At 30.9% G+C, this 16,175-nt stretch overlaps 7 protein-coding genes across 14 annotated transcripts; 6 read left to right on the forward strand and 1 right to left on the reverse strand.

Annotated features, from left to right (window-relative positions):
* LOC108736617 (zinc finger protein 664-like) lies at positions 1-2,710 on the forward strand. The gene is made up of 6 exons (XM_025974151.1): positions 1-271; positions 457-691; positions 747-951; positions 1,011-1,180; positions 1,584-1,845; positions 1,903-2,710. Exons 1-6 carry the CDS (start codon positions 122-124, stop codon positions 2,063-2,065), a joined length of 1,185 nt encoding a protein of 394 aa, XP_025829936.1. The 5' UTR covers positions 1-121; the 3' UTR covers positions 2,066-2,710.
* Positions 2,711-3,413: 703 nt separating this feature from the next.
* Positions 3,414-4,721, forward strand: LOC108736635 (m7GpppX diphosphatase). Its single transcript, XM_018469129.1, has 4 exons — positions 3,414-3,780; positions 3,893-4,038; positions 4,122-4,343; positions 4,423-4,721. Exons 1-4 carry the CDS (start codon positions 3,420-3,422, stop codon positions 4,696-4,698), a joined length of 1,005 nt encoding a protein of 334 aa, XP_018324631.1. The 5' UTR covers positions 3,414-3,419; the 3' UTR covers positions 4,699-4,721.
* Positions 4,698-5,850, forward strand: LOC108736639. The gene has a single exon (XM_018469133.1). The coding sequence runs from the start codon at positions 4,707-4,709 to the stop codon at positions 5,835-5,837; it is 1,131 nt and encodes a 376-aa protein (XP_018324635.1). The 5' UTR covers positions 4,698-4,706; the 3' UTR covers positions 5,838-5,850.
* Positions 5,851-6,033: 183 nt separating this feature from the next.
* LOC108736642 (aspartate--tRNA ligase, cytoplasmic) lies at positions 6,034-8,561 on the reverse strand. Its single transcript, XM_025974149.1, has 7 exons — positions 8,237-8,561; positions 7,915-8,173; positions 7,674-7,851; positions 7,355-7,583; positions 7,058-7,292; positions 6,374-6,756; positions 6,034-6,281 (listed from the first exon to the last, which is right to left on the reverse strand). The coding sequence occupies exons 1-7, from the start codon at positions 8,382-8,384 to the stop codon at positions 6,118-6,120; spliced, it is 1,596 nt and encodes a 531-aa protein (XP_025829934.1). The 5' UTR covers positions 8,385-8,561; the 3' UTR covers positions 6,034-6,117.
* Positions 8,562-8,859: 298 nt separating this feature from the next.
* LOC108736636 (zinc finger MYM-type protein 5-like) lies at positions 8,860-13,569 on the forward strand. Of its 8 annotated transcripts, none has more exons than XR_003231039.1 (7): positions 8,860-9,447; positions 9,618-9,771; positions 10,019-10,108; positions 10,186-10,724; positions 10,957-11,021; positions 11,164-13,128; positions 13,324-13,569. XR_003231039.1 is itself a non-coding variant. In XM_025974148.1 (6 exons), the coding sequence occupies exons 1-6, from the start codon at positions 9,084-9,086 to the stop codon at positions 13,435-13,437; spliced, it is 1,326 nt and encodes a 441-aa protein (XP_025829933.1). In that variant the 5' UTR covers positions 8,860-9,083; the 3' UTR covers positions 13,438-13,569. The 8 variants fall into 8 exon arrangements, 1 of the variants encoding a protein (XP_025829933.1); XR_003231035.1 differs by adding an exon at positions 13,207-13,254 and having other exon boundaries at positions 8,862-9,447; positions 10,957-13,128; XR_003231036.1 differs by having other exon boundaries at positions 8,862-9,447; positions 10,186-10,314; positions 10,392-10,724; positions 10,957-13,128.
* Positions 13,570-13,791: 222 nt separating this feature from the next.
* LOC112904351 (gastrula zinc finger protein XlCGF7.1-like) lies at positions 13,792-15,000 on the forward strand. The gene is made up of 2 exons (XM_025974164.1): positions 13,792-14,821; positions 14,915-15,000. Exon 1 carries the CDS (start codon positions 13,951-13,953, stop codon positions 14,737-14,739), a length of 789 nt encoding a protein of 262 aa, XP_025829949.1. The 5' UTR covers positions 13,792-13,950; the 3' UTR covers positions 14,740-14,821; positions 14,915-15,000.
* Positions 15,001-15,084: 84 nt separating this feature from the next.
* On the forward strand, positions 15,085-16,170 carry LOC112904352 (zinc finger protein 708-like). Its single transcript, XM_025974167.1, has 3 exons — positions 15,085-15,170; positions 15,382-15,627; positions 15,817-16,170. Exons 2-3 carry the CDS (start codon positions 15,392-15,394, stop codon positions 16,016-16,018), a joined length of 438 nt encoding a protein of 145 aa, XP_025829952.1. The 5' UTR covers positions 15,085-15,170; positions 15,382-15,391; the 3' UTR covers positions 16,019-16,170.
* The last annotated feature ends 5 nt before the right edge of the window (positions 16,171-16,175 follow it).

Consider the following 16,175-nt stretch of genomic DNA (forward strand, 5'->3'; position numbering starts at 1 on the left):
TATGTCTTTGATAGCATAACAAATAATAATAAATAATGAACTAGAACCACAATAAGCATCGTTAATATTTTAATCCATGATAAAAAAAAACAGTGAGTAAAGTTTTACCTGTTGACCCACCATGCAGAATTACGAATTTGATTTTCAAGAACGAATAAACATCACCAATTTTTCAAAAATATGTAGAATATGCTTACTTGAAAAAAGCCACTTGATATCAATATTCACGCAAGGACTTGAAAATAGTTTACTAGAACATGGAGCTATTACGGTAATTATATCATACATAATTAGTAACTGTTTATTAAGAATTATTTTTTAGTCTTAATATTTCAAATGCAAAGAATTACACAATTTCAGCCCTTTTAAATATACTCTAAGTGTCCTAATTATCTATCAATAATTGTTAAACTACTATTAGGTTTATTATATAACTTATAATGCATTTTTCTTAAGGTAAAACAAGGGGATGGATTTCCTCAGTCTATGTGCAGAGAATGTCACAATGAATTGATCATAGCAGAAATTTTTAAGCAAAAATGTTGTAAATCAGACTTAATATTGAGAGGCTCCTTAGTTAATATGGAAAAAGAAAGTGAGAAAAATGTATTTTCTCTTGAAGAACAGCACACAGAATGTAATAACATTAAGAAGGATCACTCTTACAGTGTAAAAAATGAAGATGATGTTAGTAAGTATGGTACTCTTACTATCATTTTGTAAGTTGCATTTTCATAATGTTATAGGTAACTGTGTGCAATCTGTATCAAAAATAAAAGTATCTAAAAATAAAAAAGATCAGTGTAAATTATGCAAAGAGTCATTAAGTGATTTAAACGTGGAAAAATTAGATAAGAAATCATTCCATCATGCAAACCCAAACACATGCTGTTCTTGTTGTAAAAAGTTTAGAGAGCTGAAGGAGTTAAAACGACATACTCGTGTTCACAAGTAAACCTCAGGAATTGTTTTATTTTATTTTATAATATGTAATTATTACTTTTGTTCAGATTAAAAAAGACATACATTTGTGAAACTTGTGGAAAGGGATTTTATGGGATTACAGACTTAACAATTCATAGCAGAGTTCATACAGGAGAAAAACCACATGAATGCAAGACATGTTCAAAAATGTTTGCAGATCCTAGAGCCCTAAAGTGTCACATAAGAAGACATACTGGTCAGTTTATTAATATTTTTCAGTAGTAAAAGAATATGTACCCAGTTCTGTTTAACTAATTAATTAAAAAAGACAACTTCTATTAGAACAAAACAAATTTTAAAACTGCGGGTAATATATTAATAAAAAAGAAGTCAATGGTATCTATTAAAAAAACTCATAAAACACTCGTAAATTCTTCAAATTTGTAAAATTGTACACTGACATCTTTTACAAACCAAAACCACGTAGAAGTGCACATAACAAACTATGAAATAGAATTAATAAAATTACATCATTTTAAAAAACACCTTGAGCTGTATTTTATTCAAATTAAGTTATACTAATACTAGAAGCTACGCTTAAGAAATTAAAAAAAAAGCTATGCAAAAGTTTCCTTATTTATGTTTAATATTTGTTTAAGGCGTAAAACCATATAGTTGTGAAGTGTGCAATAAACGTTTTGCTCATTCCTTCGTTCTTTCTACCCATAAGAGAACTCACACAGCTGAGAGACCGTACATGTGCCCAAGCTGCGGGAAAACGTTCATCTATGCTAATAATCTAGCAATTCACATACGCACTCATACTGGGGAAAGACCCTATCAGTGCAGCTCCTGTTCTAAACGTTTTATGTCACGCTCTTCTCTTTCAGCGCACATGCTCACACACACCGGCGAAAAAAGGTTTTTATTCTTCAACTTTTTAAATGTATACTTTTTTAATTTGGTTTTAATTTCCAGATTTAGATGTAACGTATGTGGAAAACAAACTGCCAGATCAGGAGACCTAACCATTCATATGCGAACACACACTGGAGAACGACCATATCAATGTAATATTTGTTCAAAACGATACATAATGTCTTGTCATTTAAGGGCTCATATGAAAATACATACCGGTTAATTACTACCTACTACTTTATAAACATATGCGAAATTAATTGTTGTAATTGTATTTTAGAAGATAAGCACTATATGAAATAGAGGCTTTTCTCACCGTAGGTGTACAAATTCACATGTTAAATAATAAAAAAAAAAGAAATAGCTTCTTTAACAGTTGTGATAAATGTTTTAGATTCTTAAATACTTAATAGCATAATTATGAAACGTGAAATCTTTATAAGGTGATCTTTATTAAGACAGTCTATTATGTAAATATGTATGTATGTGCCATGATATAAATACACTAATTAAAAAAAAACAGTTACAAATTTTTCATTATTAACTAGTTTAATACATTTCACTTATCGTTTATAAGTCCTTTACATATTATACAGATACTTAATAAAATTATATTTTAATTATAGTAAGACCAATATGTGATACATATAGTAGATTTAATTATTGTACGGAAAAGTGAGAATAGTGAACAAACAAGGCATTGATGATACTAATAATTAACTAATATTTTAAATTTAGTTTAGCTTTATGTTACTTCTAAATTGTAGCAGCTCAAGCAGGGTCTGTACCCCCTATGTGGTCTATTTAGTTGTAAATGAATAATATATACGTACATCATGGAAATACACAATTTCAGAAGATAAGTTAATTAATTAGGACATACAATCAACTTCAGTGCAAGACATAGTATTTTCTGAAGCATTGGTAAGATGAGAAACAATGCTAAGGACAATCTTGGAATTAAACATGGATAATATGAACAGCAGCATGAAGAATACAAAATCTACAAATTATTAAGGAAAATACTTGAAATAAAGTCAGGCCTAGAAACCTTCATAAAAGGATACGAATCATCACCCTCTCCCATTTCTCTACCATGTACAATTCAGTTACTAACAAATATCTAAAATACCAGTAATTTATAAAATTCCACACAGATTTCATTTTAGATTATAAATTTATGTAATTTATGTAATAAATTTATTCCTTTTATGCTGGTAAAATAATCAAAATACTATAGGTTATGTTTACAATTTCCAGTCAAAAAAGGGTCACTTTGACAACTGTTAATTTTTAGTTGCATTCATTAAAAATCATTCAGATGGATCGAATTGACATTTGTATTCAGAAAATTGATCATTTTCTACAAAATAAAATAAGCTATTCAAAATTAAAAAACAAAGTGATTCAGTTTTGTAAATAATAATATTTGCAAAACTCGAGATCGAAATAGAAATTACAGTTTAAAACGTATGTAATATTAAGGGAATCCCTTATATGTTTGTTTATTTCCATTTTATATCTATTGTATATGACAAAAATCTATGGATAAAAATCCACATTGACAAAAATCAAATATGGCAACGATGGCGACAGATTTAACCACAACTCATCTTCTTTGTGATGGCTCCAGAATTAAAAAACAAAAACTAGACGACGATCATGAAGTAAATAACATACATCAAAAGTTAAAAAACTTATCTGATTTCAAAGTGGACAAGATTTTGCATAATAATACAAGTAGAAAAACAGTTTGTGTACAAGGCAGTTTCAAGGAGCTTGATGGACCGGCAATTGTGTTATTAGAAAAAACAGCCTTCCAAGAGGAGCATGTTACAAATGAAAGTGGCCTGTTCTCTGAGAAGGGCGTCCTAGCTAAGACATTTGATAATGATATTTACGGAAATTACGACTTTTTCCCTGCTATTGAATTAAACTGTGAGTACTTTTATTCACGTGTTTTTTTCTGCTTACAAGTTAATTTGATGCTAGATATTTAAATTTCTTTCATTAACTGTATATACGTGTTGCTAAAGAAAACACTTTTTAGCCATAAAGACCACTGTTATTCATCCAGCCACAGAAAAACATATAGAAAAGTATTCTAGACAGAACTTATATTTAATTGAAGAAACACCAGATATCTATAACAAAATTGTTCTTCCCCATATTACTGCAGAACAATTTGATGTCCAGGTAAGGTGTAACAAAACAAAACTTGAAAGTTTTCAGTTTTAATCTTGCCATTTACATGTATAACTACTTTCTTTTGCTTCTAGTGGGTTTTCAATATATTAGAACATAAAGCAGAAACTGATAGAATTATTTGTGAAGATACTGATCCTGAAATAGGTTTTGTCCTAGTACCAGACTTAAAGTGGAATGGTTCTGTGGAAACTTTATATTTACTTGCTTTAATTAAAAAGCGAGGCATAAAATCATTAAGAGACCTAAAACAGGAGCACCTACCTCTTTTAAGAAACATTAAACAGAAATGCACTGTGAGTTACATATGACATTTTATTTCCTTAATTGCTTAAGTGCTACAATATCAACTAAATACTTTTATATTTCATTTAGGAAGCTATTAAGTCAAAATATGGCTTAGATACCACTCAGCTTCGTATTTATTTGCACTATCAGCCGTCCTTCTACCATTTGCACATACACTTCACGTACTTAAGACATGAAGCACCAGGAATCACCACTGAAAGAGCTCATTTACTGGCAAATATTATAAGCAACATAGAACTGTTACCAGATTATTACCAAAAAGTGACAATACCATTTGTTGTAAGAGAGTCTGACAAATTATATGAAAAATTGAAAGATTCAGCAACTTCTCAAGAAAATTAATTAGCATAATGGAACAAAGTAAACATGTAAGACTTTGCAAATTGGTTGTAATGGAAAAAAGGCCACGTTTGCAATCTGTTAATGTTTACCTTCTGTTCAACACCGAATTTCCTGCCAATAGCATTGATATTCGTTTGAAACCTGACAAAATACAAATATTCAGTGACAAAAATGCTGAAGAAATAAGTTGCATGGATTTCAAAATACATCAAGACAGTATTAGTTCTTTAGTGTTAAAGAATGATTTTGCCACTTTTAGATTTTGTACAAGTAACTTGAACAATGAATTGGGAACCTTCAAATCAGATATTGTAGAAATTGTTGAAATCGAAAATGACACTGAAAATTTTAATTTACATAAAGTGCTTGATACGAATTTTAAATATGACATAAAATGCATTCACTGTTTGCAATATTTTTGTAAAGGAGTTCAATTCAAGAAGATTTTGCCTCTTCCATCAGAAAATGCAGACTTCGGCGAGTGGTTCTGTCATGCTCCAACGTCTAATTTTAAGTTTGATGTTTTGAACCCTGAAATTTCCGATTTATTTTATTCAAGTTGTTATTTTCACATAAATTTATCTCTTTTAAAAGATGGTATATCTTTTTCCGAAGGTTCGCGTATTCTTTGTAAAAATTGTTCTTTTGAACTGGGAAAACTTGAAAAGAAGGCTGTTTGTAAACTGTGGTTCCACACAGCCTGTTTACACTTTAATAACTCTCGATATGAAAGTCAACCCCTTGAAGATTGTTTTCGAGCTATACGAAACTGTTTAAATAATTCTGTTGTCGGATCATACAGAATTTTATTTTATTATGAATCACCGCAAAAATCTGATTTTATTTTTCTGTGGATCATGGAAAAGAAACTTCGGTTGTATGTAAAAGACTTTAATGGAAGTGAATTTAGTGATAAGATAAACAAAGTTGCTAAAGTTCTTTTTAAATTTACCGACATCGCCACCGATGAAGAGGTGAAAAAATGGCGAAGTGACCAAACCGTTGTTCAGCTCGAGATCTCGCTAGTTATGATGACAAAATTACGGGAACATTTGAACATAATGCATAAGTATATACCTGAGAATTTTTCTGTAAGCAATGGTTTTTATATTTCGTATGTAAGTTTATACAATAAATAAATCAATAAAACTGTTTAAGTTTTTACAAAGGAATTTTAAAAAGAGCTTCAATTTTTATTTACTTGATATCACAATTTGTTTGTGATATTAATATCTACACCGACCAATGTAGATATGGGATTTTTGAAAAAAAAAAGATCTTTCCTCACCCATACAATTTTTTTGTATTCAATAAAGTAATTTACATTTTTGCAAACAGTAATTCACTTTAATGTATACTGTTCTTCAATAATAAACACACAAAAAGGTAACAATATTAAAACAATGAATAAAAACGTAATTATGGAGTCAAACGTTTGGGATCACGAGGGAACATGGCAGTTTTACGTATATTGTCCAAACCCAAGTATAACATAACAACTCGTTCTAAGCCAATACCTCCACCGGCGTGAGGTGGACAGCCATATTTGAAGGAGTCAATGTAAGATGCAATCTTTGAAAGATCTAGAAAAATATATGAATTTAACAATAAAAAAATTAATGCATATTGCTTTACAAAACAAAGTCCAAAAATTAAAAAATACTTTTTTTCTTACCAATACCATGATGTTTCGCTCGCTCTGTTAACAATTCAGGATCGTGAATTCTCTGGGCTCCAGACAAAATTTCTTCTCCTCTCATAAACATATCATAAGAATTGGATGTAATCGGGTCTTCCGGATCAGGCATGGTATAAAACGGCCTCACGGCTAGAGGATATTTGTCCAAAATGTAAAAGTCTGTGTCGTATTTGGCTTTAACTATACGGCCTAATAATTTTTCGGCGGGAGTGTTAAGATCCTCTTCAGGACCTATTTCAACTCCTGCCTCAGCCAACATAGCTCTTCCTTCTGCATATTTAAGCACCAAAGGAGGTTCAAGAAATGTAAAGGGCTCCATACCATATTGCTGCCCAACCATTCCAATTTCTGTTGCAAACCTACAGATTTTTTCCTAATTACAATTTTAAAAATGCAAAATATTACTGTAAAATTTTTTATTTTTCATTCAAAACCAATTTTAGCGAATTAATGAAAAGATAACGTTTCATAAAATTAAAATAAAAATAATAAAAACTGAATATAATAAATAGTTAAACAATAATGTCAATCCTGTACCATATAAAAAAATGTGAATAAATCAATAACTTTAATTGTAATCTTGATATCTGTCGATAAAGTCGTAAACCGACATAAACAAGCTATTATTGAATTTCCCTAATTTGTATTTTCTTTACTTACTGATCCCTAAGTCCTTTGAAAATTCCAGTCAAAACGTTCCCAATAAAAAGCATAACTTCATGGTAGTGATATTTAAAAGCCATTTCCAAATCAAGTCCTGTAAATTCAGTCAGATGTCTATGTGTATTTGAATCTTCGGCACGAAAAACAGCCCCTACAGTAAATACCTTTTCAAAATCGGCGGCAATTGCCATTTGTTTGTACAACTGGGGACTCTGAGCCAAATATGCATTACCTTAACAGAATATTATTTAATAATTAAAATGAAATATTGTTAATAAACTGATTCTGTTACACCTTTAAAATAACTGACTGTAAATACATTTGCGCCTCCTTCAGAAGCAGCAGAGATAATTTTTGGTGTATGTATTTCTGTGAATCCATGTTCAGTCAATATTTCTCTGAACAAACGACATACACCCGCTTCAATTCGAAAAATAGCTTGATTAGCAGGAGTACGCAAGTCTAAAATACGATTATCCAATCTTGTGTCTTGATTTACCCTAATACTTAAACTTTCTGCATCCTATTTAAATCAAAAAAATTAAAAGCAAAATTCATTGAGCAATTTCTAAATTGTAAGTAAGGAAACATATAAATTTAATTCAAAACTTACATCATTCTTTTCTGGCCTACTTGCATCCTCTATTAATAATGGCAGCTGAGGAAGAGATGAAGACACAATCCATAATTGTGAAGTAACAAGTTCCACATCTTGTTGTGAACATCCTGCAACTGCAGATGGAACCTCTGTCACTGTTGCTTCAACATCTAATATACTTTCTTTTGAAATGCTGCAGCAGAAACAAGAGTAAGTTCACTACTGGAATTAGCTTTTTTTAAAATTAAAAAAATACCTGCTTGCAAACTTCACCATTGCTTTGGATACAGTGTTGGAAACATTAATAATAGCCTGTACTGTAAATTCTTTTTGTCTGAGTACCACAAAACATTGCTTTCCTCTTCCACGAACTGTGTGTAATCTTGCTCTAACCCAGACATTTTTACCAGCCAATCTTTTATTTAAATCTTTCACATTAGTAAAAGCACGTTGAGGAAAATTAGACGTTGATCTGATAAGGGGCAAAACACCATACTTCCCAGCAGAAACGTCATCTAGCAAAAATAATTTTCAAGTAAAAAACCAAGTACCCGAAATATATACAAAATAAACTGCACCTTCCACTACTTCTAGTTTCACAGCGGCATTACTTGCTCTTTTTTCAGCCTTTTTACTTTCTTTTTCAGCTTTTTTTAAGTCTTTTTTAGACGGTTTTTTCACAGAATCTCCAGATGCGGCAACTTCAATTGGTTTATCTTCCACCATTGTTAATTAATTTGTTACTTATTATGAAAGTTACTACGTGTTTAAAAAGACAAGATATATTATTGTTTTTTTTGTTAATACCTTTTTATCATAGGTTTTTATCTTATTTTAAGATATTTATGCATACAAAGATAAAATTAACCTAAAAAAGATAAATCCCACTAGCATAGAATTTACATCACATTTACATTGAATGCAACCATAGATAATAGAATGCAACCATAGAATGGACCTTACATTGGATTATTTATGGAGTCGTGTGAATCAATATAAATCTGATTTATTTATTCAAAAACTGCTTACTTATGGATTATTTAGGAGCAAAACTAAACTAATCTATGTACTCTATGTAACTGAAGCAATAACTACTGTGCAATAACCATAGATTAACATATAACTAAAGGTGAAAAGCATCTATGGTGAAGATGTTAAGTTTAATTCTTATAACCTTATTTCTAATAAATAAGTATAAATATTTTTATTTATTAAAGGCATATTGCAATTCAAAGTAATAAATAAGGGTTGTGGTACCATTTTTATTTATTGTTAGTTCAACAAAAATTAATGATTTTAGCGAATATCACATAAAGAATAATATTTACCTCCTAAAAATATGAAAAGTGTAAAAGTAATGAATAAATTATGTCTTTGTAATTATAAACATCCAGTTTAACAGTGAAAAGTGAATTGTTACAAGATATGGATGGAATAAGGCATTTTTTTTCAAAAGAACGTAATATAAAAAATGAGTCCACAAAAGAAGATAGTGTTATAAAAACGGACATAGAAGATAGTATATTTGAACAGGAAATTGGGCTTAATAACGAGACTTGGCGTGATGGGGAAGATAATGTAGAAAATGAACTATTAAATTTAAGTGATTTAAAAAAAGAAACCACTATTAACCAAGGAGCAAAGGTTATTTTTAAAGATAATGTTGAACTATCTGATGAGGCATGGTGCTTTCCTGGTAAAGAAGATGATAAACAAAACGAGCTTTTACATTTAACTGATATAGAAGAAGTCATGGTAAAAAAAGAGGTAGACGATAATATTTTTGAAGGTAAAATTGAGTTTAGTTTAAACAACATAACTCTAGATATAACTGATGTTACTTATATTAATTCAAGGCATTTTATATGCATTTTTTTTTATTTATTTAATAATTGTAATGGTAGTCTCTTTAGAGTGCTACAGTATATCAAAAATCTAACTTATAGTTTCATATTTTAGTTCCAAATTTGAATACAGAAACCAAGACAAAGTTTAAATGTGATATTTGTCATATAACTGTTACTCACAAATCATACTTGGAAAACTATTCAAGAACATGCACAGAAGAAAAACAACTCAAATGTGAAACCTGTGAACAGAGATTTTCTCAAAAGTAAGTAATGGTAAATACCTTGGGTAACTGATTAACAAGACTATTATATCTTTACAACGTTCTAATAAGTACTTTAAAGCACTACCTTGTATTAGTTAAAGTAGCTAAGTTATATTAATGGAGATATTATAGTCCTAAATTGCCTCATAGTCATACAAAATAAGCACGACAGCATGCTTCAAAAACTACTTTTGCTGATTTTGATTCATTTCCAACATCACTTAATGATTTTTTCATTTTCTTTCAGTACTCAAAGTTCACAGGAGATAGGTGATATTGTTATTGAAACTCATAATGAGCAAAATCCATTAAATCAAAGGCACACTGTATCAGTCAGGTATGTTATTTGTAACACATTTCACCACATACTTATTTATTAATGCTATTATTTAAAATCAAAATTCCTAACTTTAGAGTGGACAATAAGGATGTTCTAAAAAAGGCGCGCCAACAAAGATATCGTGAAAGGCACCGTGAAGAAAAGCGTAAAGGAGAACAACACATCTCAACAGAACATATTACTGAAGTAACACCAGATGATCAGTTAAGTGGAAATTGTTCAAAACTTGAACAACAGCAAATTCTGAACTCTCGTAAAATTAATTCCGTTGCTATTTTAGTGGATAATGGGTTTTCTCGGTTAACATATAACGAGAAAATTGCAGTAAAAAATCTTAAACGACCAATGCCTATGTTAAATTTGGAAAATAAACAATCTGTTAAAGGTAAAGGCATTGTAAGAAAATTCAAACTTGATATTTATCAGAAAAATGACTGGATTTGTGGATGCGACGTTAAAAATGCTTTATTTTGCTTTCCGTGTCTTCTTTTTGGTGGTGAACCATCTTGGTCGAAAAACGGTATAAGAGATTTAGTGCATCTTAGTGCTAAAATCAGCAAACATGAAAATTCCGAAGGGCATTTGAATAATGCTTTTGATCTAAGAATGTTAGGAAAAAACATTCAAAATGTTTTGGATTCATCGTATAGAAGAGCAGTTCAAAACCATAATGAAGAGGTAACAAAAAATAGGCATGTTTTAAATTTAATAAAATCCCTTATATGTTTGTTTATTTCCATTTTATATCTATTGTATATGACAAAAATCTATGGATAAAAATCCACATTGACAAAAATCAAATATGGCAACGNATTTGAATAATGCTTTTGATCTAAGAATGTTAGGAAAAAACATTCAAAATGTTTTGGATTCATCGTATAGAAGAGCAGTTCAAAACCATAATGAAGAGGTAACAAAAAATAGGCATGTTTTAAATTTAATAATAAATTGCATCAGATTTTGCGGCGCGTTTGAACTAGCGCTACGGAGTCCTAACGAACGGCAAACATCGAACAGCAAGGGAATTTTTAGAGAATTAATAAATTTTACAGGAGAATTGGATAAATCACTCAGGGATCACATCGAAGCAGCACCGGTTTTTAAGGGATTGTCAAAAACAATACAGAATGAGCTGCTTGACGCAATGTTGAACGTGTATCATGAACAAGTTGTCAATGAAATTAGAACAACCGACTATGTAGCTGTGATTATCAGTGTAATAGCTGATGAAACCACGGATGTTTCCAATCAGTTTCAGTTGGTGTTTGTTTTAAGATACATAGTGAATGGGAGACCAGTCGAAAGATTTTGGAAATTTCTTCAGCCTAGTGGACATGATGCTACTTCATTATCTGCCTGTATCCTTAACGAAATGAATTTACTTATTAATGATCCAAAAAAACTTATTGCGCAGAGCTATGATGGAACAGCAGTCATGAGTGGTGCAATTAACGGCGTACAAGGACACGTCCAAGACCAGTATCCAATGGCTAATTTTGTACATTGTTATTCACATCAGACGAATTTAATTATGTCACAAGCTACATCAAGCAATAGTAACTGCAAAATTTTTTTTGCCAATCTGACAGGATTATGTACTTTTTTTTCTACTTCGCCGCAACGAGCAGCAAGATTGGAAGAATTTCTTCACAAAAAAGGCTTATCTCGTACTTCAAAAATAAAATGGAATTTCAATTCTAAGATGGTAAATACTGTGTATATCCACCGAGAAGAGTTAATTGAAGCTCTAGAAGAAATTGAAAGAGAGGCAAATTTACAAACTACCATTCAGCAGGCGGGTGCTCATTTGCGAATTTTAGAAGATGAGAATTTTATCTATTGGTTAACATTCTTTCATAAAATTATGCCACATGTGGACATATTGTTTAATAAATTGCAAAAAGCCACTACAAATGCATTAAAAATCAAGAATAATTTAGATGATTTTGAACGTGCCATTAAAAAAATTCGAACCGAAATCGCTGACACAGATAATCAGTTCGTTGAACAAAATGACTCAGAACTAAACCCTCGGCCATCAAAGCGGCGAAGAGTGAACGGAAGTGAAAGAAGGAGAGAAGCTATTGAAGTGTGTGATATTATTTTATTAGAAATAAAAACTAGATTTCAGTTTACAGGGCACTTAATATTATCAAACTTAGTTTCTTTTAAACAGTTCTCCTCATTTGAAAAAAGGTTCCCGGAAGATTGCCTCAAAGAAGCAGTAAAATTTTATCCATGTCTCAATGAAAGCAGGCTACGAATTGAATTAAGCGTTCTATATTCTAGAGAAGAATTTAGACAAAATTCAGAAACCAGTGCTGTAGGTCTACTGGGTCTTCTACTGGATGGTTTAAGCAACACTTTCTATGAAGTCATAAAGCTTTTAAAAATTATCATTACAATCCCAATGACAACGTCCGAAACGGAACGCCAATTTTCTCAGCTGAAAAGAATAAAAACTTTCCTCAGAAATACAATGAAAGAAGACAGATTAAATGCTCTCACTATGTTATCATGTGAAAAAGAATTTATAAATGACTTCCAAAACTTTAATGAAAAAGTGATAGAACTGTTCTGTAAGTCAAACCCCGGGTTTAACTTTTCAGTAGCGGCTCTCTAATAAAAGCAAGTGAAAGATAAAAGTAAACCTAAGTAGCTCTTATTACGTATTTTTGGTTTACCAGTCGTTTAGGTCGGCCAATGGGCACTCGGCGGCCGCCCCAACTCGGATGAGCACAGACAGATCATTAATCCGTTAAGCCTTTAACATTACACCGAGGGTGGGTTTGTTTTGAGAATATAATTTCGAAAACAATTTTGAAATTATGCACTGTAATTAGACTCTTTGTGAAATATCCCGAGCCGCCACTTTCAATTTCAAATGTATATTTATTGGTAAATGTTATTATTTAAAACCAAAATTGTAACATTAGAGTGGATAATAAGTGCAGTACAGAAAAATGCAACGCAAGCAATACAACAAATTAATGAAACAACACCAAATGACCAGTTATGTAAGTGAAAATTGTTCAAATGTATATTTATTAGTCAATGTTATTATTATTTAAAATCAATATTTCATAACTTTATAGTGAACATAATAAGAGAATGCGTTGTGGTTGACCAATGTTTAATGCTAGGTACTAGAATGCATTGCTAGTTACGTTTAATTTTTATCTCATATTATTCAGTAAATTTTATTTTTTCAGAGGTGGTTTAAAGCATCAAGTTTTATCAAAAATCCGACCTGCCCAGACACTTGGGTCCATACAGGAATGTATGAGTGTCATGTGTGTCAGAAGAGTATTCATTTGAGGAGATAATCTCTAATAAAAAAATTATTTACGAAGGTTTTTGTAGAATCTGTAAAAAGCATACACTTGTACTTTATATGCAAAATTTTATACAGTATGTACATGTACCTACACATGTAAAAATATATTTTTAAGAACTGACTACTTTTCATAATTATTTACTCAATAAAATTCTAAAAGAATAAGGTGTAATTAGTTCGTGAATTTTTGAACTAGTACATAATAAACAACTAAAAGTAGGGCACAAACTAAAACCCAAAACAGCATAAAAACTTAAAAATCTAAGCAAAGAAGCACAATGAAATTTGAGAGTAAATGAACGCAACTTTTAACTGATATATGATAGAATACAAAAATACAATATCAATGATCCACAACACAAAAAATTTATATAACCTCCTTGTTTTATAATAAATAATTTAAATTAAATGTATTTAAGGGTTCCTTACGATTAAAAACAATGACGAACAATGAGTAAAGACTGCCGTACCTTTTTTATATTTATTATTACAAGATAATAACATGGATGGTATATGGCATCTTTCTACAAAAGAACATAGTGGAGTACATGAACTGTTACATTTAGATGATATAAAAGAAGAAACCACTATAAAAAAGGATGTAGAAGACGAAATATTTGAAAGACAAATTAGGCTTACTGACGAAACTTGGCGTGACAGGAAAGATAATAGGAAAAATGAACTATTAAACTTAAGTGATGTAAAAGCAGAAACCACTATCGAACAGAAAGCAGAAGATATTTGCATAGGTAAAATCGAACTTACTAATAGAACATGGTGTTTTCCTGATAAAGAAGATCATAAACAAAATGAGCTTATAAACTCAGCTAATATAAAAGAAGAAACCATTGTAAAAACGGAGATAGAAAGTAATTTTGAAAGTGAAGTTAAGTTTAATGTAAATAATACAGTTGCAGATGCAAATGAACATCCATTTGAATGTCTCATTTGTGATAAACAATTCGTCCAAAAATTAGATTTAACTAATCACGTTCGTGCTCACAGGACAGTGTATAAGTGTCCAATGTGCTTGAAAGAGTTTTCCAAAAAAGTCTATCTCGATGAACATATGCCTCTTCATAAGCCATTTAAGTGCAAAACCTGTGGCAAATGTTTCACCCAAAGAGCAAGTTTGAACAGGCACATTTATGTTCATACCAAGGAGTATGAGTGTCATGTGTGCCAAAAAATTTTTTCCAGAAATGACCATCTTGATGAACATATGCTTGTTCACACAGGAGAAAGACCTTTCAAGTGTGAAACCTGTGGACAGAAATTTAGTCGAAAGTAAGAAACCAGACACTGGTTTTGTCAAGTATCAGATACCCACCAGTGGTACAATTACTGCAAAATATTGCCATTTGGATTTTAATGTAAAATGTTACTAATAATTGTAATTTTTAAAATTCAAATATTTTTTCACAATTAGTATTTTGTATTATTAAGTTATTTTATATAATTTTCAGAAGTAATCTGATGCGTCATCAAACATTGCATGATGTCCAAGGTCCCTTGCAATGTCCAATTTGCAGCAAATCTTTCGTCAAAAAATTTTATTTGATCTGTCACGTTCTTATTCATTGTGAGGAAAATCTGTACGAGTGTCAGGTGTGTCAGGAAAAGTTTTCTAGGAAAGACCATCTCAAACTACATATGCGCGTTCATACAAGACAAAAGCTGTTCAGATGTGAAACTTGTGGACAAACATTTACTCAGAAGTAAGTAAGTATACTGGATAAATGTTCATTGTAATTAGTTTTGCCATATTTTTTTATCAAAATAGATCTTCAATTTTGTTGCCACAAATCAAGAAATGAAAAGTTAATGAACGTTTCAATGCACCATTGGCGTTGACATAATGTTTAATGTTACATTGTATTGCCAATTATTGATTATTATTTCGTATTATTAAATTAACTTTAATAACTTTCAGAGATACTTTAATGCATCATCAAGTATTACATACAGGCCAACGTCCTTTTGAATGTCCCATTTGCGGCAAAAGTTTCGTCCAAAAATCAGACTTGCCCAGACACCTTCGCGTCCATACAGGAGTGTATAAGTGTCAGTTGTGTCAGGAAAGGTTTTCCAAAAAAGATCACCTCGATGATCATATACGTGTTCATAAAGGAGAAAAGCTGTTCAAGTGTGAAACCTGTGGACAGAGATTTACTTATAAGTAAGTACATAACGATAAATACTGTTGTGTAATTGGCATACCAAAAAGTAAGCCCATAGTACATGGCTATTATTTTTCGAGTAGTACATGAGAAATCTGCCTGCGCTGCCTTAATGTTAGTAGTATGTATTACTATTTTGTATTTAGTCACTATTTCATATTATTAATTTAGTTTTATATAATTTTCAGAAGTGGTTTGACGAGTCACAAAATGATGCATACGGGCGAACGCCCATTTAAATGTCCGACTTGCGGCAAAGGTTTCATCCGAAAAATAGACTTAAATAGGCACGTTCACGTCCATACCGGACAGTACAAGTGCCAAGTGTGTCAGAAAAGATTTTCTGTAAAAGTACATCTTGATAAACATATGGACGTTCACACAGAGTAATCACGAATGTAAAATTCTTTTTTCTAAAGAACACACACCTGCAGTTAATTATTACTATCAGTTTATATTCACACAGTTTTATTTTTTTTTCTTACACGTCGTAATTTATTTAAAAAGCAATAGGTAACTATTAAGTTAAATTTAGTTTCATATTTTA

Source organism: Agrilus planipennis, unplaced genomic scaffold, assembly GCF_000699045.2.
Source record: "Agrilus planipennis isolate EAB-ADULT unplaced genomic scaffold, Apla_2.0 scaffold148, whole genome shotgun sequence".
Taxonomy (NCBI): domain Eukaryota; kingdom Metazoa; phylum Arthropoda; class Insecta; order Coleoptera; family Buprestidae; genus Agrilus; species Agrilus planipennis.